Source organism: Dermochelys coriacea, chromosome 15 (assembly GCF_009764565.3).
Source record: "Dermochelys coriacea isolate rDerCor1 chromosome 15, rDerCor1.pri.v4, whole genome shotgun sequence".
NCBI classification, from domain to species: Eukaryota; Metazoa; Chordata; order Testudines; family Dermochelyidae; genus Dermochelys; species Dermochelys coriacea.
This window is the reverse complement of record NC_050082.1, coordinates 24,137,837-24,164,955: the sequence shown is the minus strand read 5'-3', so window position 1 is coordinate 24,164,955 and position 27,119 is coordinate 24,137,837. Positions and strand designations below refer to the sequence as shown.

The window sequence follows — 27,119 nt, the reverse complement described above, 5'->3', positions numbered from 1 at the left end:
GCTGTCAGTGGCCCAGGTGCCGGGGTGGGCGGTGGATCGCCGTGGAGAGCCGGGCGCTCTGCGCCGAGCAGAGGGGCTCGGGGTGAGCCGAGCGCTCGACCCCCGGCTGAGCGCTTGGTGACAAGGGGAGGGGGTTGGTATCCCCAAGGCGGGGAGCCAGGGGATCTGCGCCTGGCGGAGGGGGGCCCGCTGTGCTTTGCTCTAGGGAGCGAGAGGGTCTCTCTGCTTCGGGGACAGGGCTGGGGAAGGGGACGCCCCGCCCCGGTGGTAGGGTCTGGGCGCTCTGCGCCGGGGCTAGGGGTAGAAGAGGGAACGGAACCTTCTTCGGCACCTTTAGCCTCTTGCCCTGGCCTTTGCTGGGGGCAGCGCCCGGGCTCCCCTTCCTTCGGCAGGGCACCCAGCGCGACCGAGGTTTGGAGCGGATCAGGGCTGGTCTTGTCTCTGATGCGCCCTCTCTACTCCCTTCCGCCGCAGGGTCAGCTCGGGCTGCGGGCCGCTGTGCCAGAGCGGGGGCGGCTCCTTGGCTGGACTGTGGGGCTCCTGGCCGTGCCCGAAGCCCTTCACCTCCTGCCTTCAAGCTCAGGGAGGAGGCGGATTTACTTCAGCGTGGCTCCGCTCCCCTCGCTGCCGCCCAGAGATGGTGGGCCACCTGCACCTGCAAGGAATGGAAGAGAGTCTGAAAGAGAAGAGCCGGGAGGGCCTGCTGGACAGTCCGGATTCCGGGCTGCCTCCCAGCCCGAGCCCCCCTTTCTACACCCTGGCTCCCGGGATCATCGAGGGCAGAGCCGGGGGCAGCAGCACGGGGACGGATCACCCAGGACATGAGCCCAGAAAGGAAGTCAAGGAAGGCAAAGTGGTAAGAGCCTTTCCTGCCGCCCTGGGCCCCTACAGCTTCCTTCCAAGGGTGAGAGGCTGGGGTGGTTCCTGTTCCTAGCTCCGCAGGGGTTTAAGTGGGGAACTGTCTCCATCTTTCATTGGGGACCACCCCCTATGCCACATCAGGAGGCTTTTGCTCTGGGATCTGCCCCAGAGAGTTTACAATCCAAATAGACAAGAGGGACAAAGAGTGGGAGGAAGAAAGGGCTTTTGTATGAGTCTGGGTATCGGAGGCAGGCAGGGAATGAGAAGAGTAACTCAGACCCAAACCAGGATTCCAGTAGCCTCCAGCATTGGGGGGCAGGTGTTTAAAGTCCAAACCTGGATTTAGGTTTCACAAATGGACCTTCTTATAAACCCAACCCCTTGCACCTCAGAGTGACCTGGATGTGGTCTCCAGTGAGGAGTGACACTCCCTCATGATGACTCCCTCTCTCCATCCAGGCTTCATGAAGTGGGATGGGCCACTAGTGACCCCAGAGGCAAAACATTAAAAGGCTCTTACAGAGCACTTCATGGGTTAATCCTTCCTGAAGACAGCTACACTTCAACTCTGGAACCCCTGCTCCAGCTGCAAACTGTGGAAGCAGCCAGCAGCCTAGTTCCTTACTGTACTGTTAGGACTGGCTGCAAAGGTTTGACCCCGGTGGAGAATCAGTGACAGAGTTCAGGGGGGCCTGGGGACATTCAGAGCCCCCATCACTTCCCAGTGGTGAATTATTTGCAGTTTGGAGTGGGAGCTGGAGGATAAATCATAGTAAGGGTTTGCTATTTAAAACACATCAGACACATGCTTCAATTTCCAGTGTAAAGAAAGAAATAAGAAATCAGTCTAGCTCAGTGGCTCTCAACCTTTCCAGATTACTGTACCCCTTTCAGGCATCTGACTTGTCTTGCGTACCCCAAGTTTCACCTCAAACTACTTGCTGATAAAATCAGACATGAAAATACAAAAGTGTCACAGCACATTATTACTCAAAACTTGCTTACTTTCTCATGTTTACCATCTAATTATAAAATAAGTCAATTGGAATATAAATCTTGTACTTACATTTCAGTGTATAGTATATAAAGCAGAATAAACAAGTCATTGTGTGAAATTTTAGTTTGTACTGACTTTGCTAGTGCTTGTTATGTAGCCTGTTGTAAAGCTAGGCAAATACCTAGATGAATGATGTATCCCCTAGACAACCTCTGCATACCCTCAGTGGCACGTGTACCCTTAGTTAAGAACCACTGGCCTGGGTGACGTGGTTCTGTATTGTAAGAGAGAGTACAAGGCTGCTTAATGCAATGCTACATGTGGCTAGGTCTGAAGTTGTGACTAGACATACCAGAGCTGGCTTCTGTTTCATTCCAAATTAGTCTGATTTGTTTGTGAGCATGAGGCAACAATGCTACAGTCATTTCTGCTCTGAATGTGGAACAGTGCACTATTCAGAATAGTTTATGTACATGTGTCAGGGCCATTGGTATCAGAGACAAGATTTGGAAACGTTCATGTTCTCTTCCAAAGGATGAAGTTGTTTTTGCTTGAGAAGTGGCTCTGTGCTACTGCTATTTGCTTGAATCATGCTTCAGAGAGTGATGCAGTTTGAAAAGTTATGCACAGTATGGCTAAACAGTACAGCTTTATTGGTTTTCAGGATTGAACTCCTGGCAACAGCTATATAGATAGAAGCCTGATTCTGATCTTGACAAAGGGTCTATGAAATCTTTGAGGGTAGAAACGGATTTAAGCAGATTCATTATGACTTTTGTTCTGCTTCATTTTGTCAATTTCAATCTGTTGAATTATTAATTGCTTTTAAAGACTGAGGTTTAAGAGGATTTTCTGGAGGGAAGGATTTTGCGCAAGGTTCTTTCAAACATTTTTCTGTTAAACAGATTTTTCGATGTATTCAACCACATATTTAATTGGTGTAAATATAGAGTAAAAACTATACGCAGCACAGAGACATTAGCTCTCCATAGGAAAGAATAACACTTTATGAATTTTAGTTACCACTCTACTACCTTCTTCCCCTTGTGCAGATTTGCACTGAAAGTTCACCTTCATTTCAGTTTTCAGGTTCTCAGGATGAGTTTAACATTTTATTGAAAACTGTCTTTTATACCTTAATATGCCAAAGTCCTCACACAAGCACTAACTGTTGTTCACCAAAGTAATAGGGTGGGTTTTAATTTTAAAAAACAAATTCACAAAGTAAATATTGAGGTTCCAAACTTGGCGCCTCATCCCGCATGTGAGTAATTTTACACTAACTTTTTTATTAACTTCAGGGGTGTACCTACTTGCGTACCCCCATGCCTAAGACTTAGCAGGATCGGGTCCTTGTTATGCAATCGTAAAATGAAATGTGTGAGGAGGGATTAACGAAGGCGTGTTGGACCAAAAAACAGCTAGAAACCTGTATAAAACTCTACAACGGAGTCAGATCAGCTGCCATGAAGATAGTTATCAGAGACCTAGTACACTCTTAGGTCATCCCCTCTGAAAAGGAGATTGTACAGAATGGCACCTTACTTATCAGGGACCAAATTCAACCTTGGTATAAGTGGGTACCAATAATGGAATAGTGGAATACTCTGGCTGAATTTACCCCAGGGTCTTACTTCTTGACTCCTGTAGAATAAATATTTCTAAGGATTATGGAAAAACAAAATTCTATTGTCCAGCTATTTCTTTAATTTTGGACACACATGGACGTTAGGCAGCATTTTGAGAGTTTAATGTTATAATTGTTTGCCAACTGGATACCACATTACAGCCGTGTTAGCTGTGAGCCCTTGCTGTTAGGATGTAGGCTTGTTATGTGGTGGATGCTTTAGTGCTCTAGAGGTGTAGAAGAAACACAGACCCACTCATATAAAAAGCAATCTTATGTTCTAATATGGAGGAGGAAGCAATGCAAGCGCTTGAGACATGGGACAGTACCATAAGTGGAGATTTACTCTAATCAGACTTGCAGTTGGCACACTGCAAAATGGTGAAATAAGTGATTTATTATTTGTATGGGACTGTCATTCTGCTTTTCTATACATGGAATTTCATTCCATCTAATTTTCACTCTGCAAATACTGTGCTTGGAACTGGTTCTGTTACGAAAGTAAAACCATGGCGAATGATGCTTGCTTCATACTATTAAATGTCAGCTTCTAATTAGCTTTCATCTCACCATTTAAGGAGAACTCACAGATCTGTGAGTAATTATGCAATCCATGAATTTGTGCTCCTGTTTTAATTGCCTGCTCTTTGCAGTTTATCAGAGAGCATGCGCAATTGGTGAATCAACAATTAATGCTATTTTCAGACTAAATCATGTGTGTTTAGCACCTATTATATTATTATTTGTGGTATTTACACATGAGATAGAGCTGAGAATAGTCTGTGCTATAATACAGTAAAATATGTATAAGCTATATTCCTAATATCCAAAAATCTATCAGGTACAGTTCCAATAAGTCTAGTTGTACCTGGAAAAATAGTTGGGAAATATTTCATGGTATTTCTTATTACAGTATTATCAAAAATTCCAGTTTTAATCTTGCTGGGGTTCAGCTATTTTGTTCCAGCTTTAAAGGTAGGTTTAAGAATTTCTCTATCTCTGGGATAATTCTTGACATACATACTGAAATGATCTTGTATGTACTTCCCAGGGACATTCTTCTGTTTACAGTCCACATTCCCTGTGTTTGGTGTGATTAACTTTAACTATAAAAATGAAAACTCTTCTTTTTTAATAAGCCAGACTTTGTTTTGAAGACAATGCACCATTTATTCACATTTAACCAGCCAATTTGACTACAGCTTTGGGATCTAAGAAAATATGAAAGGCAATTTAGAGCCAGAGTAATAAATACCACAAGCTCAACACCATTATATTAGACTTTGCTTGGAATACAGGGGAACTTACTTTTAATTCTCCCAAGTAAGCCATATGTTGGGGATTCTTCAGCTGCTTTGTGCACAAGGACAAGAGACCCCATGAGAAGTTGTAGCTAGAAATACAAAGTGAATTTAGCTATCTTTTAAATTTAAAAGATGACAATTTTTAATTTTTATTCTCAAGCATCTTGGAACTTATGTTACAAAGTATCCCATACATTGTATTAGAAAGACAAGGTATACGTTGTATTGTATGGCTAGGCAGTAAGGAAGACCCCTAACATCAGCTGCAAGAACAAGCATACGTTAACAACTTTCACAAGAAACCAGCTGTTAGAAAGAAGTGGACAGGGATCAAGGGGCAGATTCTCAGACTTCAGTGCAGTTACCCCCGCAGAGAATTTACTCCTAAGATTGCCCAGGAATACTGTTCTGATGCGGAGGGTCCGATTCTCAGCTCACCGATATAACTCCGTTGTTTTCAGTGGATTTACACCAGTGGAAATGAGATAAGAATCAGGCTCAAAGGTTGTCTGCTCAGAATTTACTTGTCGGGTTTACTGTTTACAACTTTAAAAAATGTTCCTGGGTTGTACTTGCCATCAGTGCGGAGCTGCATAAGGTACATGGGGACTCTGGCAGTTTTGTGGTCCCAAAAACGGACAGCAAGAAGATGCCAGGATTTTCTGGAGGAGGGAGAGTTGCTAGAGAAATATGTGGTATGCAGGTGGGAGTCGTCCCCCTCCCCTCACAGACACACAATCCACAGCTATCTCAGAGGGCCCAAAGGAGGGAATGTGCAGAGATTCCGATGCTGAATCATTTGCTCACATTAACATAAAACAAAGAAACAGAAATGGGCCCTGATCAGAGCTCATATGTGGTGTTGGGGCATGGGGGGCGGTAAAAGACAGGATGAAAATGGGGAAGGATATGGGTGGTTAAACCACAAGGTTGGGAGTCAGGAACTGTGTCACTCTGGTCCAGTCCCAGACCCATCGTACCTCAGTTTCCCCATGTGTGAAATGGGGACGATACCTCATTCATAGGGGAGTTGAGAGTCTTCACAAAGGCCCTGATTGTGTAAAGAGCTCTGCAGTCAGACTTTTGTGCCTGCATGAAGCCCCATTGGCCACAATGGGGATTTGCCCACACAGAGATCCTTGCAGGAATAAGGCCTCTCTCGTGTCTGGAAGGTAGAAGGCGATATTCAAGTGGCACTGTAGCTCTAAACCACAGTCCTTTGGAAATGCATACGTTCTCTGCTTAGCTTGCCTGCTGATGCTTACTGGTACTTCAGCATATAAAGAACTGGGTCCATGCCTGGGCCGAGAGTGTGAAGCATCGCATCCATCTGTCTGGATGCAAGTATGTGCTGCGGCACTCAGCCAAACAGCTCTATTTTGCTTTTGCCCCATCATGCATGTGGGAAAAAAAGTCTGTCAAAATTATTTGGCTGTGCTTGGCCCTTTGTCAAAATAATCTACAGACAAAGCTGCCCCAGCTCCCTCGGTAGCAGGCCTGTCATCTGGGAGCCACGCAGGGCAGAGCTGTCTGTTCTCAGCACTGTCCCATTTGCAACAGGTTCCTTGTTATCTGAAAAGCTGTCCATTAATTTAACTAGGGCAACACCCCTGTGACTCCACATGAGAAACGTCCCTACCCAGGGTATTCTATGTAAACAACTGAGGTCCAGATGCAGCCCTTTGGATCAAATCCTTACTCGGGGCAAATTTGTCCCAAGGGAAAGTCCATGACGGAGGGGAGAACGAGGAGGAAATCTCAGTGTTCCATGTAGGGCGTGTGGGTTCCCCACCTCCACCACCACCTCATGCTCATGGAATGAGCAGGATGTTTGACCCCCAGAATCCATGGCTTCCTATGACACCCATCCCCAACTCACTGGCCCTGGCATGCCTGCTAATATGGGGCAATGTGCACAGCATGCCAGTCCCTTTGGGATACCACCTCACACCTTCTACCCCACAAGGGGCCCCCTAGGGGAGACGGTGCCACGGAGACAGCATGGATGGAGGCGATCCATACGTGGAAGGTACCTTCTGGATGAGGAGTGTCTGTGTGTGTGTGGGGGAGAGGGGGGGATAATGCATCTGTCAGGCCTTGCCCAGGCCAAATGTCCCATCAACTTTGGGCCCTTAGGGGCCAGTTACTGTTGCCCCCCCCCCCCCGATCAAAAGCTGCAGCAGGGCCTAAGTCAAGTGGAAAGGCCATCATCCCTTCTAGGGGGTGAGGTTTGGTGGCCCACAAATCGGACAGGTGGCATAGCCCTTCAAACCCACACACATCCTGAGATCCCTGAGGAAAGTCCACAGAGGTGTGAGATCCACGGTAAATCCCTCCCTCCCTCCCCCCATTCCAATAGCAGCATGCCCCCCATCTGAAGCCATGAGACCTGGTATCCCTGCCCACATCTGAGCCCCACCCATACCCCACAGGAAGCCCTTGGAATTCATGCTGATGGGGTTGGCATTCATTTCCACTCTCGCCTCCCTCTCTGCCCTGCACCCCTTTCTGCCAGAATCCAGCACTTGCTCCACCTCATTCTCTCTTATATGAATCTGGGCCCATTTCGCCACCTTTTTGAAACATTCCTGGCAGGAGAAAGCTGGCAGGCCTCAGGCACTGCCTAATCTACAAACCATATGCCAGCTCAGCATTCCAGTTACTCACCAGGCTAACATGGTCTTGTTTGTAGACTGCTCCAATTGAGCTCTGCATCTGTGTGTTGATTAATCTCTCACTCCTAGCAGTCACATGAGTGGGAATCCCAAAATGTCAGGCCTGCATGTAAAGCAGGGCCCAGCCCCTCCTGTCTGTCAAATACAGGGTCTCTCTAGAGGGATGTAGTGTTCTTTTCTAGTCCTCACCAGAGGAGAGTCTTGGGATGCCAGAGCACAAATTGCCGGAAAGGAACTGCATCTGCCTAGTTTGGGCAAGCAGCTCTCAGTTCATTTCATAGCTACACGGATACATCATTCTCTCTGTACTAAAGTCCTTCTATGATATAGTGCCCATTGCCCCAAAGATCCCCAAATGCTTTGAAAATTAAATACAGAGGGACAGATCCTCAATTGTCATCCGGCTGCACAACTCCACTGAATTCACTGATTTACAGATCCTGGATCCAAACACCGCATATACCTTGTGGGTGAGGGAGAACACAGTGTATGTACACTGTTGCTGGCGATATCATTGTCCACTCAGGTAGATGTGCACGTGCTAACTTGAAAAACAGCAGTGTGACCATGGCAGCATGGGCAGCAGCTTGGGCTAGCCACCCAAGACCCGCAAGGGGTCGGGCAGGATTGTACTCGGGCTGCGACCATACAGCTCTTTTTAGCACGCTAGCTTGAGCAGAGCTAGTGAGTGTCTGTCTTCCCAAGCTGGGAAACACACTGCACAGATATACACACAGAGACAGACAGGCGTGCCACAACCAAATCCTGTCGTCTTTACTCAGGCAAAATTTCCACTGAATTTAAATAAAAATCGGGGGAGTTTTGCAAGAATAAAGACTGCAGGATTTGACACACAATTTTTATATAGATATACAGGAATCACTTCACCAGCTATGAAAATGCAGCTACCTCTAGGGTGGAACCTTTCAGCTAGTTGACACCCCACTGCATCACTATATAGCTCTTTTGGACAAGAAGTTAAGTATCATACATTTCCCACTTGAAACAGAAAGTTGATTTAAAGCTGCAGGATGTAATTATCTAAAATTAAATATTCCATAACACTAGGACTATCAGCCACGCTTTCAATTTGATGTCTCCATTGACTGTTATCACTTCCAAATGAAACCTATCCTGTTTCTGGGAACATTATAGTTGCATGAATAACAGGGCTTGTAATCTCCAGAACATCAAGACATTAGCAATGCACAATCATTTATTAACAAAGTGTATCTTACCGGTTAAAACAGACAACATAGATGAGTCTCCACTGAATAACTCAGGCAAATATTTCATTATTGCTGTAAATGTCAGCTTGCTGCAAATGACATTTTCATGGACCAGTATGTTCACGTGAAATCTGGAAAGAGAGTGATATGGGGATTAGCTAGAAGAGGCCGCTGATGACTTGAATTCATTTCCTACTTCTGACACTTGGGCAAGTGATTTCATCTTTTGGTTCATATCTATCAACCTGTTTCAGCCTGCTGCCCATCACCATCATCATAGTATCTGAGCCCTTTCCACATAAAATCAGTTGCGGTAGTGAAGTCCCTAGTAGACTTCATGGAGTCTCTGGCTTTGCTCTCTTTTCGGCGTCCAAAGTCATATGGGGGAGGGGTTTGATTTTTTTGTTCCTTTTTTAGATTCTATTAATTTCCTTTTTTGTGTGTGGTTGGTAGGGGTTTAGGGGCAAAAGGGGGTGCCAGTGTTGTGTCCTTTTTTGTGGTGGAAAGGCTCCCCTCCTAGCTTCCCAATCTGCAATCCACTTCCTTCTGTAAAATGCCTAGAGTCTCTGAGCACAATGCATTATAACAGGGCTAAGTATTCCTCTGATTCTCTTATTATTTGTGTTACTATAGCACCTAGGAGCCCTAATCATGGACCAGGACCCCATTGGGCTATCCACTGTACAAACACAGAACAAAAAGACCTTGCCCCATGGTTATCGTGGCTAGAGGAACTCCAGTCTTTGTACTGGCTTACTTATGCAATTGTTCTGAACGGTAACACCATGCTATATACTTCAAACATTCAGTTGCATTTCCCATAGTCCTCCAGCAGATATTAAGCTGATGGACAGTTGTCCCTGCATAGTAACCCTTAGTAATACTTACGTCGGAATAGATAAAACACAGCTCATGGCAGGAGGTTGAACACCTGTCTGGGGAACCCTTTTTGTGTGTGTTTATCTCGGGGTAGCTTTCAAAAGCAGAGCTTAGCTGCCCAGGCCCTTGCATGCCTGAAAAGCACGGGAGTTGAGAAAGGGGGAAAAAATGCTGCCAAACAAGAAATAAGTTTTTTAGTAACATTTTAACCCTTTGGTGTTAGGGGCAAATTCTTTACTAGAAAGAAAACAGTGTATTCTGTCCCTTGTTAATTCACCCCTTCGCAGAGCAGATGTACCACTGAAGTGCTGGTTTGCAGGCAGAAGTTGTATGGGCCTGGTGCTGACTCTGCCAGGGTTAATTTGTTCTTGAGCCCTCTCCCAGGTTCCCTCTTGGACTGCTGGGAGCAATCCCATCCCTGGACAGGGCGTAAGGGTGGTGACTTTCAGGGGGATGCTGATGGGAGCTTCAGAGGAGGGGACGAATGCCCAGTTGCATGTCAGAGGACACCAGTGATCCAAAGGGTATGGATTATCAGCTAGAAATATCCAATATGTATTTTCATTTCTACCCGTAGGCTTGCCCTCTGCTTTCCTTATGGGTCATAAAGGGCTATTTGGGAGGTAGCACTGACTAATGGCCAGGACTCCTGGGTTCTATTCCCAGCATGAGCGCTGACCTGCTGTGTGATCTGAGACAGCTCGAGTCCCCTGGCTGTGCCTCGGTTGGCTCAGTTGCCAGGATCGTGCTCTACCCTTCTCCGACTATCCAGCCCCTGGCAGACACCAAGCATGTCACATTTCAGCCCCAGAGACAAACATTTTGGAAAGCTAGCAACGTTTTTTTGAACCACAAAATATTGCTGAAATTGAGGTGGGGGAAAAGTTGATGAAATTTTGGTGAAACGGCCTCATTTTTCAAACAAGTATAAAGCTGATTCCCCCTTTTTTAATTGTGGGATTTCAGATTTCAAAATAATGGAGAAATTTAAAATTAAAAATCACAATCTCCCTCCTTTTTTTTAAAACCAGCTTTGACTGCGAATGTGTGAAAATAGGGGGTTTAGGTTGGAAACTTTTGCTACCGTAACTCCGGGAACATCTGCCACTAACTCTGCTGTAATGAAGATACAGAGATCGACACATTTAATTTAATCCCCATTCTTCACCCAGTAACTACAGATTAGATGGAAGGGAAGAGGCTTCAGAACTCTGAATGCTGGAGGGACAAACAGAACTTCAGCTGGGATTCCTCCAAAGAGCTGCTCCATAAAACAAGTGCTGCTATTTAGTGTCCTTGTCACGCTATGCAAGGTTTTTGATTGCTTAGAGTGGGGGCAACCTGCAGTGTTTATTGAATGATCTTCCAATGTACGCCAAGCTTTATAAGCCACGTAGGCCCTCCACATGCAGAATTCTAAGTGACTTCAAGAGAGTTCTCATGCAGCAGTTGTATGATTGGACTTGTGGACTCATTGCCAGGGGATGTTGTGAAAGCCAACTGTATAACTGGGTTCAGAAAGAATTAGATAAGGTGGATAAGTCCATCAATGGCTATTAGCCAAGATGGTCGGGGATGCAACCCCATGCTCTGGGTGTCCTTAAACCTCTGACTGACAGAAGCTGGGACTGGATGACGGGGGATGAATCACTCAATTGTCCTATTCTGTTCATTCCCTTTGAAGCCACTGTCAAAAGACAGGATACTGGGCTACATGGACAATTGGTCTGACCCAGCATGGCCGTTCTTGTGTTCTTGTGTAATTAGCTGTGACACTGTGACTGTCTCTGATGATAGAGTGGCAATCACCAGCTCAACATGTCATTCTGCAGTTCTGTGCTTTATTGATTACCCAGATATGCGTAGCTTTTATTTCTTAAATTAAGCCTGCAGGAGCGATGTGAATGTTGATTTACATTTGGTTCCTACACCAATGTATCATTTTCTACTTTGATCGCTCCCCTGCCAGTACCTTTGCAAATTCCATAGGCTGCATAAAAATGGTCCTGTCACCAGCATTCAGGACTAGACGCATTTGAAGACCGGCTCCTGCTCCCATTGAAGTGAATGGCAAAACTCCCATTGAGTTCAGCTGTGTAGGACGGGCCCTTGCTTTGCAACACACAGGGTTCTGGTTCCTGTGACAGGCTTCTGTTTCCAGGGGAGGGGCCCAGTTGTATTAATCAGTTAATTACTTCAACAAGCACCTAGTGCTGCTGTGTCTATGATCTGATTTAGCAGGATACATTCCGTGCAATCAGCTATCTAACATTCTCCATTCGCAGACCCCCTTTGTACACAAGTCTGGGCAAAAGTACAGATTTCATAAAGTGCTGTGGGCATGGTCTTGCTCTCTGAGTCATATGGACTATTTTGGCTCCAGTATCCTACTGTCCTGGAATGCACACAATGCCCCTTGAATCAGCATACAACTTGTGCGTGTTAGTAAGGAGCATGAGATCAGCTGTGCAGAGCTGAGAACAGAATTTGCTCTGGAGAGGCACTTGGGGGAAACATTATGAGGTCTTGACTTCTAATGTGCTAATCCCTCAAGAATGCTCCCAGTTACCTTGTCACCAAGTTTGTTACTCAGCGCTGTAATGAACTGGCATTGGCTAAAGTGCAAGGGGGATTATCAGACAGGTTCACTGAAATCAGCTAGCACATGAAGGGCAGCTGAATTCCAAAAAGTTCCTTTCCCTCTTGGCAATAGAAGTAAACGCACATATTCCCGTCACTTAAAATGTGGAGTAAGACAACACTCGACCAACCTAGTATATAGATTCATCCCTCACTTGCAGCATTTTGATCATTGGTCCAGGTGTTTGACTAGCTCTTTGATCAAGTGGTTTGAAAACATATAATGGGCAAGTTGTTTGGGATGCTGGAGCCAAAGCTTTTGCCCACTATGACCTGACAAAGAGCTCTGTGTAGCTCAAAAGTTTCTCTTTCACCAACAGAATCTCTCTGATTTAGGGAGATATTTTCAAAAATCAATAGGAATTGGGCTCCTAAATCCCCTAGGTGGTTTTTGCACATTTTCCCCTTACTATTTAATACTTTTAGTTCAACTATATTTTGTGTGGTTCCCTCCAAGGGTTCATGTGTCAGATCCAATTAGCAGAAGGACAAGATGTTGTGGTGATGAGCGCAGTATAAATACCTACCTATATCCAATCAGATAGAGTGGAGTTAATAGCATGCCAAGAACAAATTGAATTATTGCAGGAATTGCCTCTATACACTGTTTTAGTTTTCTGCGCATGCCCTAAGATGGATGCGTTTGCAGGAAACAGTGCAGGGAAAAGCAGATCTATCACATGCAAAATCTTTGCAGGGTGATGGTTTCAGGGGAAATATGACAGGGTGAAGTGTTTGATTGCAGAGTAGCAGGGAATCTGGTTTTGGGTGCCAAAGTGGCTTCCTTGGTTGTGACAGCAGCTTTCCTTACCCACGGTAGGAGACGGCAAATGCACATGACATCAACTCCACTGTTTAGATTTTAAAATAACTGTGTACCCATAAGCCAAAGCAAGCTGAGCTCGAGTCTCCTTGAGGGCTGCGATGTAGCATGTATAGCTGCTGCAGCTCTGTTTTCTCGTGCTGTCATCCTGTCAGCTCACACATGCTAAGCAGGGTTGGACAGGGTGAGGAGGAGGATGGAATCCTGCCAAGGAAAATCTAGATGATGCTGGAAAGAAAGAGTTGATAATTCAATAGGCAGGTGCTTTCCCCACTGGGTCAGTTCCAAACCAATGCCCCAGCATGTGGCTGGGGGCTGCTGTACTGTCGGAGGTGCTGTCTGAAAAGCCCCAGCTACTTGTGGGCTTCTCAAAGATCCAGGGGCACTTTGTATCAGGAAAGAAGCGTTAGACCCAGTAGGCTGGTTAGAGTCCAACCCTGAGGATTTCACTCTGCCACCTGAATGCTCTGTAATTTCAGTCGGGTCCAGTGTTCTTTGCACTGCATCCTGTTCTGTCAAACGGTGGCAAGGTAATTCCTGCACATCATTTGGATATCAGCTGGGAAAGCCCTGTGGGGGGCTGGGGAGAATGTTGTTTTCTACACGTTTTGCATTGCTCATTGTTCTTCTCAAATAGACGTTGCCAGCATCTGTCCCTCCAGTTAGCCGGAGCACTGAAGTATTGTTTTAGGCATTTCCTTCCCTCTTTCCCAATAACTAGTCAGTTACTATAGGGCTGGCACCAACACTATGCAAATCCTCCAACAAGGTAATAAAAAGCCATGCATACGTTCAAGTCTGTTCCTTGCTGCAGGGGCTAAATTCCTCCCTTCTGTCCCGTGCAAACAGAATTTCGCCCTGGATGTTTTGAAAATGCTCATTTCTATAGACATTATTTTGTCTATCCAGGTCTGTGCATGACACTGTCCTTTCAGGCCCCAGCTACCACCTGCTGGGGCATTGGTTCAGAATGGACTGAAAGGGGGAAAGCACTCAGGATGTTCTCCTCTTGGAGGGATCCCCTCCACATCCTCACAGAGTCCAACCCTGGGGATCCCAATGCCCACAATCTCCTAACCTTAGCTACCAGTAAAGAGAAACCGGACTCTTTTAAAAGAGAGCTTTTGGTAAATCATGACCATGGGCACAGCCTAGATCCTCAGCTGGTGTAAAATCAGTGTAACTCTACTGAAGTCAATGGCACGGTAGTGATTTACTCCAGCTGTGGATCTGGCTGATTAGAAACAGGAATTGCCTGACTGGATCAGACCCCAGGTCCATTTAGTCCAGTATCCTGTCTTTGATAGTGGCCAGCACCAGATTCTTCAGAGGACAATGTCAGAACCCTGCAGGAGTAGATGTGGGATCATCTGACTCCCCTGCCCTCCTTATGTCCCATCCTGCTCTCTGATTGTTAGATTTCATCTAGATAGACAGGGTTAGATTACAAACATCGGGGACCAAATTGAAATCTGTGGAGTTATGCCAAGGATAAATTTGGTCATAGAATTATAAAAACCAAGACAAAGCCAGCAAATTCTTTTGCACTAAAAATGCATGCTGATTGCTGATGTTACAGAACAAGGCGGCACATATTAGAGCAGGCTATGTCTAAACAGCCTTCGAGGGGAATCATCATGTTATTCTTTTCCATTTTACTACTTCTGCCTGTGTGCACTCACACTGAGGGCACCCAGCAGCTAATTACGTTTCTCTCTCCTTTGCGCATTCCTAATTGGTGCATATTGAGGGATGCATATTCCCAGCTCTGCTTCCCACTCCAGTAGAAGCAATCTGCAGTGCTTTGCAGGTGACTCAACCAGCATGTTTGCAGTTAGCAGATGCTGCAAATGTGTCTGTGTACAATTTGCCCCCCCCCCCGTCCCCCTGTCAAACAACTACAACAAAACCCTCTTGCAGATTAGGTGCTTTCAAACAGAGCACCTGCCACAGACAAGAGGTAAAAGCTAGCATACAGATCTAAGGCAAGGCATGTGTATACGGTCATGGAAGATAGCCTTGTAAAAGAATCGCGTGCAAAAGGCAAAGAGCTTTATTTACAAATAGAAATGCCCACCCCTCCCTCATGAGTGTTGAATGTGAGCCAGGAATAAGCAGGAACGACCTTTCCCATTTGGACAGGAGTTGAAAGTCAGTGGAGACAAGCCTTTTCCATAGCACTGTGCAAATACTGGCTATTATCGATGATGGAGCAGCAACATTTGATAAAAGGAGGGATTTTTTTTTTAGTGTCACTGGTTTTAAAAGAACTGGCTGGTAACAGAGCAACGCGATAAACTGGAGTTTGTGGTCCTGAGAATTCAGCTGAAACATTGAAACTTCATTGCCAGTCAAAAGCAAAAGCTCTCAGTTTATGCACCTCTTAAGCCCAGGTGGTCTGCTGTTGTAAATCGGGACTGTTCCATTGAAGTCAGTGGAGTTATGCCAATGTACACCACTTGAGGATATGGCCCAAGGGGCTTACAGGGAACTTAAGTGGGGCATAGGCCTGGAGCTGGCCCTCTGCAGAGGCATGAATTTCACTCTAGAAAAATATTTAGGTCTTGCTTTTTACTTTCTAGAACTACGTTGTCTGAGCATGGAGTAGAAGCTGCAAAGTCTTCCTTTTTGGTTCAGGCTAAGCCCCCCAAAGTTTGATGCATCTCAGAACCTCTTGTCTCTGCAGAGACAGCTAGAGAACTTCTTAGAACAGGGCCTCTGGAGAGTGCTACTACTTCCTGGGGCCTGTTGGGCCGAGTGCACCATCGCAGCAAATCCACCCAGCCATAAGAAACGCAGAGGTGAAAGACAATTCAAAGAGAGAGGGAAGCTGGAAGCCATTGATTCAGCTACCGTCAAGTGGATCCTCCGCTTTCTTAGACTATTCACTGTTATTGAATGGGTGACTGCTGAGAAATGGGCTCAGGTTCTGTCGTGCATAGATTCAGCTTGCACTGGGTGGAGAGAATGTTTCCAAGGGTTTTTCACCCCCCTTGGAGACCTTTAAACCCTGCCCAGAGGCCGCCAGACATCTCCCTAGACGGACACCAGGTTCCTGTGTTTCATAAATCAAAGCCAACGGCAAAGTGGCTGTGGGGAGTGAAACACACAACACGGCAGCCTTCCGAAAGAGTGCCACAGAGCTAACATAGCAGCTGCACTGGCTCCAGACAGCAGATGCCGGTTCACTTGATCTGGAAACTTATGTTTAAGGACATTGTGCTGGAGAGGAGTTCATGATTAGCTTTCCTGGTGGTCAGGGGGAGCCTTTTTCATGTCCTGTGGCACATTTCTGAAAATACCTTACCCCTAAACCCCTCCTCACTGCCAAAAACTTCAGAGGTCAGATTTGTTGCTGATGTAAATTGGAGCAGTTCCATAGAGTCATAAATTTGTAGGCCAGATGGGACCGTTGTGGTCATCCAGTCCAACCTGCACAACACAGGCCGTAAGATTTCTACTAGTAATTCCTGCTGTAGGCCCAATAATTTGTGGTTGCACTAGAACACGTCTCATATAAAGACACCCAACGATTTCAAATGATGGAGAGCCCACCACATCCCTCGGTAAGTTGCTCCAACGGTTAATTGCCTTCAGTGCAAAAATTCTGCACCAGTAACTTCCATAGAGCCACCTCAATTTATACCAGCAGAGAATCTGGCCCCAGATCTAAGGAGAAAGAGTCTTAAGCAGCTTTCCCTGTGTGCTAGGGAAGCTATTGGGCTTTGTGAGACTAGACAGCTACATTATATTGTTGGAAGAATCTCAGTGTCTCAACATTATTTCGGAGAACTTTATGGGTCTTCCAATACTTCCCCCCTACTGATCAATCAATCAGACCATGTAGATGATTATTTTCCCATTAGGCTTTATGTACGAAGAGCTTCTAAGGTGTTTAAGGGTTCTGAATAAATGATTGGGTCAAAATCTAAAATGTAGAGCATGCACAAATTTACTCTGTACTTCGGGGAGGAATAGAGAGAGAGAGAGAGAGAAAGAATGTGTTTCTTGATAGAGGACAAGAGAGTAACTAGAAATTTGGAATCCCTTGCTGTTGCCCAAGCTGTCTAAATCCATTTTATTCAGTTTGCTTTAGAGACGGGTCAAAGTGAGAACTATTTGTCTGAACCCCTGAATGTTGGTGCTTTGGATTAAAGGGAATCCTTGGCGTTTGCCCATTGTTAGCTTGCTTCATTATGAAGACATTGAGGCTGAAATGTTTGCAAAGTGAGTTTCAAATGGTAGGCAGGGAGGTGCTCTAGATGTTCAGGATATTATCTTTATTATAGAATGGAACGTGATTTCTACCGACAACTGTAACATTTAAGACTAAAAGGCAGATTTTCAAAGGCATTCAAATCCCAGTGATTTTCGATGTGAGTTGGATACTTATCTACCAATTGTGCCCTCTTCACCAAACCTAGTTTTTCCCGACACCATTGTCCCATGTGGAGTTGCAAAGCAGCTACATTCACAAGCTTCAGGAGAAGGTGATCAGTCTGTTCCAGTGCTCTGTGTCACTTTGTTTTAAAGCCCCAGATTCACAGGGCTGCTGCTATGAACGGAGCTGAGAAAATATAACGAAAGGCACCAATTAATCTCCCCAATGTGCTCTTCTAGGCTAGAGGAACAAACATTCCAGGAGGTTTTCATTGGTGCAGAAAAAGCAGAAACCATTGTGGGTGGTGAATGGTTTATTTGCTGAACTCAGCGGTAGGGTGCTCTGCCTCCCTGGACATTTGGGGATTGCAGTACTTCTAGCAAGGACCATGAGGGGCTACTCAGCTGCAGGGGTGAATAGCCCAAATCAAGGTACATCAAGCTGGATTCTCCGTTACAAGAGAGGGGGCTGGTTGCAGCTCTCTGATACAGAGCTGCCCTGCCCCGGTGCAAGTTGGAGCTGCAGCTCCACAGGGACCATACTCCGAAGGAGCACTGGGGCAATGGAGCTCTGTTCTGCCATGCCCCTGACATTCCGCCGGCAGAGGAGGGGTAGCGGGAGATGCTTACCCTGTGCAAAGTGGACGTAGCAGACTGGGGAATGTGGCCTATGATGTTTTCACTTCTCCATTCCCACTGGAGTAAGTGGGCATTTGTGCATCACTATGTACTGCCCCAGCACAGGGCACTAATTGGGGGAAACAAAGCCACTGAGGCTCTCATGCGCAGCGCTTATTGGAAAATGTATTGAAACTCGAAGCTTTGTTAGATCCCTGCCTCAGGAAGGATTTTCCTCATGATCCTTGGGCAGCGACATTTCAAGACACAGGTTGAGCAGTGAGTATTCCGGTGGGCTCCATCCTATGTAGTTCAGCAGCAAGAGAGGAAGGAATATACAAAACACAGATGCATCCACAGCAGGTCTGACCCACCTTGCTCTCACCCCTCCCAAACGTTAGATCCACCTCCAGATCTGGAACTATGCTGATCAGGGTCATTTTGAGCAGGGGACCCCACATGAAAACTATCTAGTCTCACTGGCTCACAATAGCAGGAGCAATAAGGGAAGAGAAGAATAATTCAAATGAAAAAGATATATGGGAAGGGGATAAAATTCCAAATGAAAGAATCTGCAGGGTAGAGAGGCGACCCTGGATTGTAGGGCTAGATCAGCTTACGTCAGGGCTGGGCACTCAGAAGGAGGCACTGCGATGGGATGGCTACTGGCAGTGTCTAGGGTGGTGCTGGCAGAGACTCTGCTGTGTAATGCTAATCTGGTGTTGCAACCAGAGTGGGAGAAATGAAAGCAACCACATAAGTACAGACGGTGTTACTGGGGATGCACCATCAGGCCAAACCACTTGAAAAGCCGATCAGAGTCTGTGTAGCGCCTGTTCTTGCACCTCCCAGTTTGTGGGTTGATTTAAATTGGTGTTGACATCAAAGGAGCTACCCCAGTTTGCACTAGCTGAGGATCTGGCCCCACCTTTGAGAAATGAGCCTTTGAGCTTTGTAACCTGAGCAAGGAAGGATCCCTCCTCCCCATGCACTGACACAAACAGATCTACTAGATAACCATTGCAAGCCCTACTCTGTTCCCAGAAGTAAGAGGGACTGTAAGTGGGAGTTAAAGGGCCTCGGGGGAAGGGGCAAATTCAGACCTGGTGCAACTGAGTGCAATGCCAATGAAGTCATTGGCCAGATTCTCTTATTTACACTATGGTGAATCCACAGTGATTCCATGGAAGTCAATGGAGTTACCTGGGATTTACACCAGTCTAGCTAGCAGCAAAGTTTGGCCCCTTGTGATGTAAAGCCATTACCACCAGCAGTCTGACATGAGTTGGTGCTGTCTTTCCAGCCCGTGTCCACGTCACAAAAAGCACCTGCCACAGGGGACGTCTTCTTGGGCAGTCCCAGCAGAGCATGAACCGAGGGGGGGGGTCTGAATTCAAGTGAGTTGCGCCCACCTTCACCAGAGTTGAATTTGGCCATAGCGCTGGTGGCATGTTCAATGATTGAGCAGTGTATGCTGTAAATAACACCAACAGCATTCTGCTGTGTCCTAATGCTTGATACGCTGTTCTTTCCCTGTTTGTCCTGTAGATCCCTTACCTTCTTGTGAACTCTTCTGTGCCAGAGATGAGGCCTCGAATGTTCCCGGTGTTTTTTGGCGAAAGCATTGAGGTCAACCCTGAACCTGTGCAGGAAATTAGGTACATATGGAGGGGTTTCTTCCCTCCCCCGGTACATTTTCTTCTGCAAAAGATTAACGGTGTTTATCAATGGGTGTCACGGTTATTTTGTTGGGGGGGGAAGGGGAGGAGGAAGTCGGAGATTAATTCCTGAACTGAAAAGAAACTGATGGGTGGTGGAAGCGAGGGTGGTTCCGGGGTTGGTAATAGGAGATGGAGGTCTTCATTTCCAGATTATATCAAATGCAGCCCAGGCTGGGATAGAAAACCATTACCATCTGGAATGCGGAACAAGCTGGTGGTCTCCGTAACTGGCGTCCATTTTTATTGGTGCTTGCAGCAGAGAGGCCAAGGTTAGATCCATCTATCCTCTGCCCCTAAGGGCGGTCTTTCTAGCTGACATTCAATGCTGGGAGGCTGGTGCTTTGCTGCCTACACAGTAGCGGGGCTCACAGTCTGGGTCTTGTCTTGCCAGCCTGGAATTCACTTTAAAAACACTAAGTTGCATTTTCAGTACAGTTACTCACCCAGCTTGTGGTAATAATTAAAGAGGGAGGGGGGAAGGGGGGGGTTGTGTATGCAACTACCCCCAGCGCACACAAAGACCATCCTGGGAACGTACCCGGCTAAATCTCTGGTTACCCAGGAACAGCTGGCAGGCATGTTTTTATGACGATTACACAGGAGTCTTGTTTTATGTGCACCAAGCGACTTGCTTGCTTACACACCTAGCTGTGCAAAATACATTAAGGCAGATCACGTTACATATGCCACATAATCCCCCAGCTCCCTCCAGGGTGGAGGTAATTGACGTGCACACACCCAGCTTTTAATCTTTTTTCACAGAGCTGCAAATTCCGTACCTGCTGATTGCAGTTGAAAGGTTTGGAGCAGTAAAATGCATGGAAGTCCCACAGCTCCCTGCAGTCTGAGCTTTCATAATAAAAAATATGGTTTTAGTATCTGTATAACTGTAGCAACTAGGAGCCGCTCATGGATGAGGCCCCCATGCTGCTAGGTGTTGTACGGACACAGAACAAACAAAAGACAGTCTCTGTCCCAAAGAGCACACAGTTTAAGGATATTTACCTTGCAGGGTTAGCGACTTATGCACACGAGCCAGTAGAGAAGGTTAGGTGCAGAATGGAATATAGATAGAGAAACTAACAAGGATAGAAGAGTCATTGTTAATTCTCTTGGTGTCTACTTTTTATCCTCATCTTAATGGTGGCTGAGCCCCACAGTGCTCATTTTGTGTAGGTAGCGTGAACCAGACCTGTCAGCTTCTCCCTGTTTAGTTTGGGATTTTCTAGGGCTGTCAAGCGATTAAAAAAATGAATGGTGATTAATCGCACTGTTAAACAATAATAGAAAACCATTTATTTAAATATTTTTGGATGTTTTCTACATTTTCAAATATACTGATTTCAATTAAAACACAGAATACAAAGTGTACAGTGCTCACTTTATATTTATTTTTGATTACAAATATTTGCACTGCAAAAAACAAAAGAAATAGTATTTTTCAATTCACCTAAGATAAGCACTGTAGTGCAATCTCTTTTTCATGAAAGTTGAACTTACAAATGTAGAATTATGTACAAAAAAACCCCTGCATTCAAAAATAAAACGTCAAACTTTAGAGCCTACAAGTCCACTCAGTCCTATTTCTTGTTCAGCCAATTGCTCAAACAAGTTTGTTTACATTTGCAGGAGATAATGCTGCCCGCTTCTTGTTCACAATGTCACCTGAAAGTGAGAACAGGTGTTCTCATGGCACTATTGTAGCCAGCATCGCAAGATATTTACATGCCAGATGCTAAAGATTCATATGTCCCTTCATTCTTCAACCACCCTTCCAGAGGACCTGCATCCATGCTGATGACTGGTTCTGCTCTATAACAATCCAAAGCCGTGTGGTCCGACGCGTGTTCATTTTCATCATCTGAGTCAGATGCCACCAGCAGAAGGTTTATTTTCTTTTTTGGTCGTTCGGTTTCTGTAGTTTCTGCATTGGCGCGTTGCTCTTTTAAGACTTCTGAAAGCATGCTCCACACTCGTCCCTCTCAGATTTTGAAAGGCACCTCAGATTCTTAAACCTTGGGTCGAGTGCGGTAGCTTTAGAAATCTCACATTGGTACCTTTTTTGTGTTTTGTCAAATCTGCAGCGAAAGTGTTCTTAAAATGAACATGTGCTGAGTCATCATCTGAGATTACTATAATGTGAACTATATGGCAGAATGGGGGTAAAATAGAGCCAGAGATGTACAATTCTCCCCCAAGGAGTTCAGTCACAAATTTAATTAATTCATTTTTTTTTAATGAGTGTCATCAGCACGGAAACATGGTCCTCTGGAATGGTGGAAAGCATGAAAGGGCATACGAATGTTTAGCATATCTGGCATGTAAATATCTTGCAATGCTGGCTACAAAAGTCCCGTGTGAATGCCTGTTCTGACTTTCAGGTGACAGTGTAAAAAAGAAGCTGGCAGCATCATCTCCCATAAATGTAAACAAACTTGTTTGTCTTGTCTTGATTGGCCGAACGAGAAGTAGGACTGAGTGGACTTGTAGGCGCTAAAGTTTTGCACTGTTTTGTTTTTGAGTTCAGTTATGTAACAAAAAAAATCTACATTTCTAAGTTGCACTTTCACAATAAAGAGATTGCACTACAGTACTTGTATGAGGTGAATTGAAAAATACTGTTTCTTTTGCTTATCACTTTTACAGTGCAAATATTTGAAATAAAAAATAATAATATACAGTGAGCACTGTACACTTTGTATTCTGTGTTGTAATTGAAATCAATATATTTGAAAATGTAGAAAAACATCCAAAAATATTTAATACATTTCAATTGGTATTCTATTGTTTAACAGTGCGATGAAAACTGCGATTAATCACGATTCATTTTTAAAATTGTGATTAATTATTTTGAGTTAATCACGTGAGTTAACTGCGATTAATTGACAGCCCTAGATTTGACCCCTCACTGGCTTTTCTGTAGATCCCAAATCATCAAGCAATCTCCATCCACTCTCTCAGGCTCTTTGGTTTATGGCTAGTTCAGGATTTCCTCTGTCCATTTGGCACAGCTTTTTGAGGTTGTGCCTGGTCACTTCACTCCCTTTTTCCTCTACTGCAGCCTAGTTTGGGCCAAATGGCTTTGTGCTCTAGGGGATATGCACAAGGTCCCTTTGTAAATCAAGCTGCCATTGCTCTAAGCAGGTGACCCTTTGCTCTAATATGGGAGGGATGGGAAGGTGGTGTTAAGCAGCTCAATCAAGCCCCCTCTAGCTCCTTTTAATAACCACGTCCATGGTGTTATTTTCTTGCCAAGTGAGGGCAGGAGCTGACACTGGTGCACAGCAGAGACTGGAAAGGCATCTGCTTTAGGGCCACCTAAGGGTCCCCATTAGGAGTACAGGAGCATCAACGAATAGCGGCAGTTTTCACCCAGCTTGCATGTCCATTTCCCATGCTCACCAGCCTGTCCCTGTGCATTACTCATAAGGGAGGGCTGACTCTTTCCGGCACAATGCCGGGGAAGGTTGTGTGCTGCATGACAACAATCTAGGTGACATGCAGCATGATTTAAAAATCAAGGGAACCCTTTTCCGTCATGGTTGATGGCAATGCTTCAAGAGACTAGCCGCAGAAGCTCTGCCAGAGACCACTGATGTGTTTGGGATAGAGACTAGGAAGCCAGCACACCACCCTGTGGAAAAGCAGGGGTGGGCCACGGATGCACCTAAAATGTCAGGAATCTTTGACCAGGCTCACCCTTCCAGCCTCTGGCTGAACATCTGTTTCTCTCCAATTCCTCTGTCTCCCACATACGGGGCACCAGCAACAAGTGGCCAACAGCTGTGTCCTTTACTGCTGCTTCTGGGCTTGCTCCCACTGTGGAAAAGAGCTAAAAGGGATCCTGTCTTAGGGCTGGGATAACCCTAAGACCCAAGGAAGGAGCAGGGATGACACTGTGAAGCAACCAAACCTGGGCTGTTCTGTGCAAGGGAAGGGGCAGGAACCCATGTGCCTGTGCAGGGGGTCCCAATGCTCTCTATGGCATGTAGCCAGGCTCCAGGGAGGGGGATCCTTGTGCCCCACCATCCATGGGGAGTTGGGATCATGGATTCACTACTAAGCAGAAGTACCAGGAGCTGAATGGGTATAGCAGCGGAGATGGCTACTGCAAACCTGTGGTTGCAGCAAGGACATTCTGCTGCTGTTCTGCACCAGGGGGACCATCTGCCCAGCCCTCCCTAGAGCACCATTTGCTTTCATTGCGCCAGTATCCTGGCAGAAGATAGGAGCGGGTCAGCACAGAACCCTCCTGCTCTATACTCCCTGACTTCTCGCTGTCCTTTTCAGGTGCAACTCGGAAGTGAAATATGACTCAGAGAAACACTACAGGGACGACATCTTCTACGGACCCATCCCCACCGTGACCGCCTACAGCGAGACGGTCATTGCCACGCCAAACTGCACCTGGCGGAACTACAAGTCGCAGCTGATCTTCGAGCCCCGCCAGAAGCCCCTGCGGTTCCAGAGCACAACCATCATCTTCCCCAAACGCACCAAGAACATTTACCGAACCACCCTCACTTACAGCCTGGGCTGTGCCAAGCGCTGGTTCGCCTCCAGCGTGCAGCTGGAGCTGTGCGAGGAAACCAGCCCCTGCATCATCTACAGCGAGACCCTTTCATCCGCCCGTGCGGGGCTCTGACGATCGCAAGGCTGCATCCTTCGCTGGCCTCTCCGGACAGACAGATTGGCCAGGTGCCTTCATTGATGGTGACAGGCACTTGACTACTAGCGGCTGGGCGTGCATGGTCTTAGACGCGTCTGAACTGCTCCAAGAGGAGGCTTAGAGGGGACATACTTTTTATGGATTTGGTCAACGAAAGGCTGGCATTTGTTGTGGGACGTTTTTGATGTTCATGCTCTGGATTTTTATTTTATTTTTTGACATATCTATTTTGACTAGCATTTCAATGAAATCTGATAGCAAAGGCCCTAGATTTGCAGTTACCATACGTTATAGTGCTGCTTCCCAGCTCCATGGGTCTTCTCTAGCACATAGGCGCGACTTAACAGTGCCTTGAAAGCTGATCCTATCTGATAGGAGAAGGCCAGTTGCACACTCACCATCCAGCCTGCACAGCTGCTATCCGCCTGCTTTTCCTAGTGTTTAAACACAGAGAAGACAGTTGTTATTTTTAATTGCATAAAACATTGATCCCACGCCGAATCCCTCTTTGGAGGATGGCTCCAGGATTGCATTGCGGCACCACAGTGACCTCCAATTTAGCTTTAAAAAAAAATTGTCACCAAAACAGGAAAGACGATCGTGCCGACAAGGCATCAGCCTTTCCAGTATAGACAAGTGCCAAACTCCCATTTGAGACCCTTCCGAGGAGCCAGATGTTTACGTGCCATAGCGGGATACCATGCAAGGGGCTTTTAGGGGAGCCAAGAACGGAATGCTTCAGGGGAGATTTGCATTCTAAGGAGGATGCAAGCCAGGGAAAATGGCAGAAAGCTTAGCTAACTGGGATAAAACACACAGAGAGGACAGATCTAATTCAGGATTAATCTGATTTTATGCAAAGGCGGCTTACGACAATCAGGTTAACTAGGTGTAGGAGAATATGCTTTCAAGGGCAGTTCCTTGAGGATCAAAAGCCTTTTCTGTTGTATGAGATGATAAAGACCATAGCAGGAGCAGAATTTTAAACTCCGAGTTGAAGATTGTCAACAGGACAGATGTTTCCAAAATTCAGCAGAAGGGGGCCGTGGCTCATCGCCAGCCTGCTGAGTCCGGTAATAATGCACAATAGTAATAATTCATCCAAGGACAATGAAAGGACCGCTATTCCTACCCTCTGCTCCTCCCACAAGCTGGTTAGTTCCCATGCAGCTGTAAATACATGGAGGTGGGCAGCCTTCAGAAGGTGCCAGCGGACCAGCACCAGCAGCCAGGTTCAAACCTGGCTGATCCCTCCCTGCCACCTACAGGCTCTCAGAGATCTGGCGCTAACAGATACTGTCACTGGGTCCAATGGCATCTGCATGCAGAGACTGATTTGATACCCTTTTCCCACCTCTTCTTCACAAAGGATGGATTTAGCCCCCTGGTGCTTTATTTTTCGTGAGGTGAAGCTGCAGGAGAGAAGTTGGTTGCTCTTTTTTAAATGCTTACTTTCACTTGTAGCTAAACCATGAGGAAACCGTCCACTCTAGGGCTTCAACTGGCATCAGCATTGAAAGGGAACGAGAAAAGAACAGTGCTCTGGCAGGCTCTGTTTTACTACAGGACTCCATATGTGGTGGCATCACTGTACTGATCCATTGTTAGCTGTTTTCATTTCCCTCTGGGGATAACAAACTGCAGCAAGATAAGCACGGCTCTGGATGGGAAAGGAATTAGGGAAATCATGCTCATAGTTATGAAAAATGAACCCATCCAGCATCACCCATAAAGATTATTTGATGCGTCTACAAGTGGGACTTCTGTGTTGATTAGACTACAACAGACTACAAAATGCTAAGCAACGGTGCGTCAGTAAATGACAATACTTATGCAGAGGGGTAAGAAAGCAATAGAAGATCCCAAAGCTGTTGCTGTTTTGTGAATACAGGCCACCAGGGCTGGGATTGTCAATGGAGACTAAAGGAATTAGACACCTAACTCTCACTGGATTTGTATGGGATTTGGACATCTACAGTAAAATTCTGACCAGCACCTAAGTGATTTAGGAGGCTAAGTTCCATTTTCAAAGGAAACAAACTGAGATCCGCAAAGGTATTTAGATACCTAACTCCTCGGGGAATTATGCACCTAAATATATTTGAGGATCTGGGCCTTGGGCACTTAGGAACTTTTAGTCTCATTTAAAAATCAATAGCCCTTAGGTGCCTATGTACCTATGTCACCTTGGGAAATGGGACTTAGAAGCTCTTGAAAATGTAACTCCTGCAGGCTTTTTTAGCTAAACAGCTCTGGAAGTTAATTTCTATTTGGTTTTCTTAAGTGTTTTGTTTTGTATTTGTCTTGCTGCAGTTCTGATTCAGTTATTTCAGTGTACACATGACCAGCCAAGTTACAACATCTAATAATAATAATAAGGAATAACTCAAACTCCTTGCTCAGAAAGTTTGCAATTACATGAACGCCCACAGCTGTTAAAAATGCCATGACAAACAAACAACCCTCCTCCCCCAGATATTTAAAAAAAACCAATTTGAAAAGATCAGGTTTCCTTCTGTGTAAGCGGGTGAATGGTCCTGCTGCTATAGTGGGGAACTTTCCTAGCAACCCCAATGGAATTGGCTAGCAAAAGGATACGAGTCCTCGCTCCCACTCCCTTTGCCCAGAAGCCTGCCTGACCCTTCAACTCTCCTGCGTGGCAGAGCCCTCGTAACCCCGAGAAGTCTGGATGCAGG

The 27,119-nt window shown here is 45.9% G+C and overlaps 1 protein-coding gene across 1 annotated transcript; it reads left to right on the top strand.

Moving 5' to 3' along the window:
* The first annotated feature begins 119 nt into the window (after positions 1-119).
* RFLNA (refilin A) lies at positions 120-26,812 on the top strand. The gene is given in 4 exon segments (XM_038373941.2): positions 120-489; positions 491-856; positions 19,582-19,691; positions 24,045-26,812. Coding segments are annotated over 4 exon segments (876 nt in total). The 5' UTR covers positions 120-444; the 3' UTR covers positions 24,400-26,812.
* The last annotated feature ends 307 nt before the right edge of the window (positions 26,813-27,119 follow it).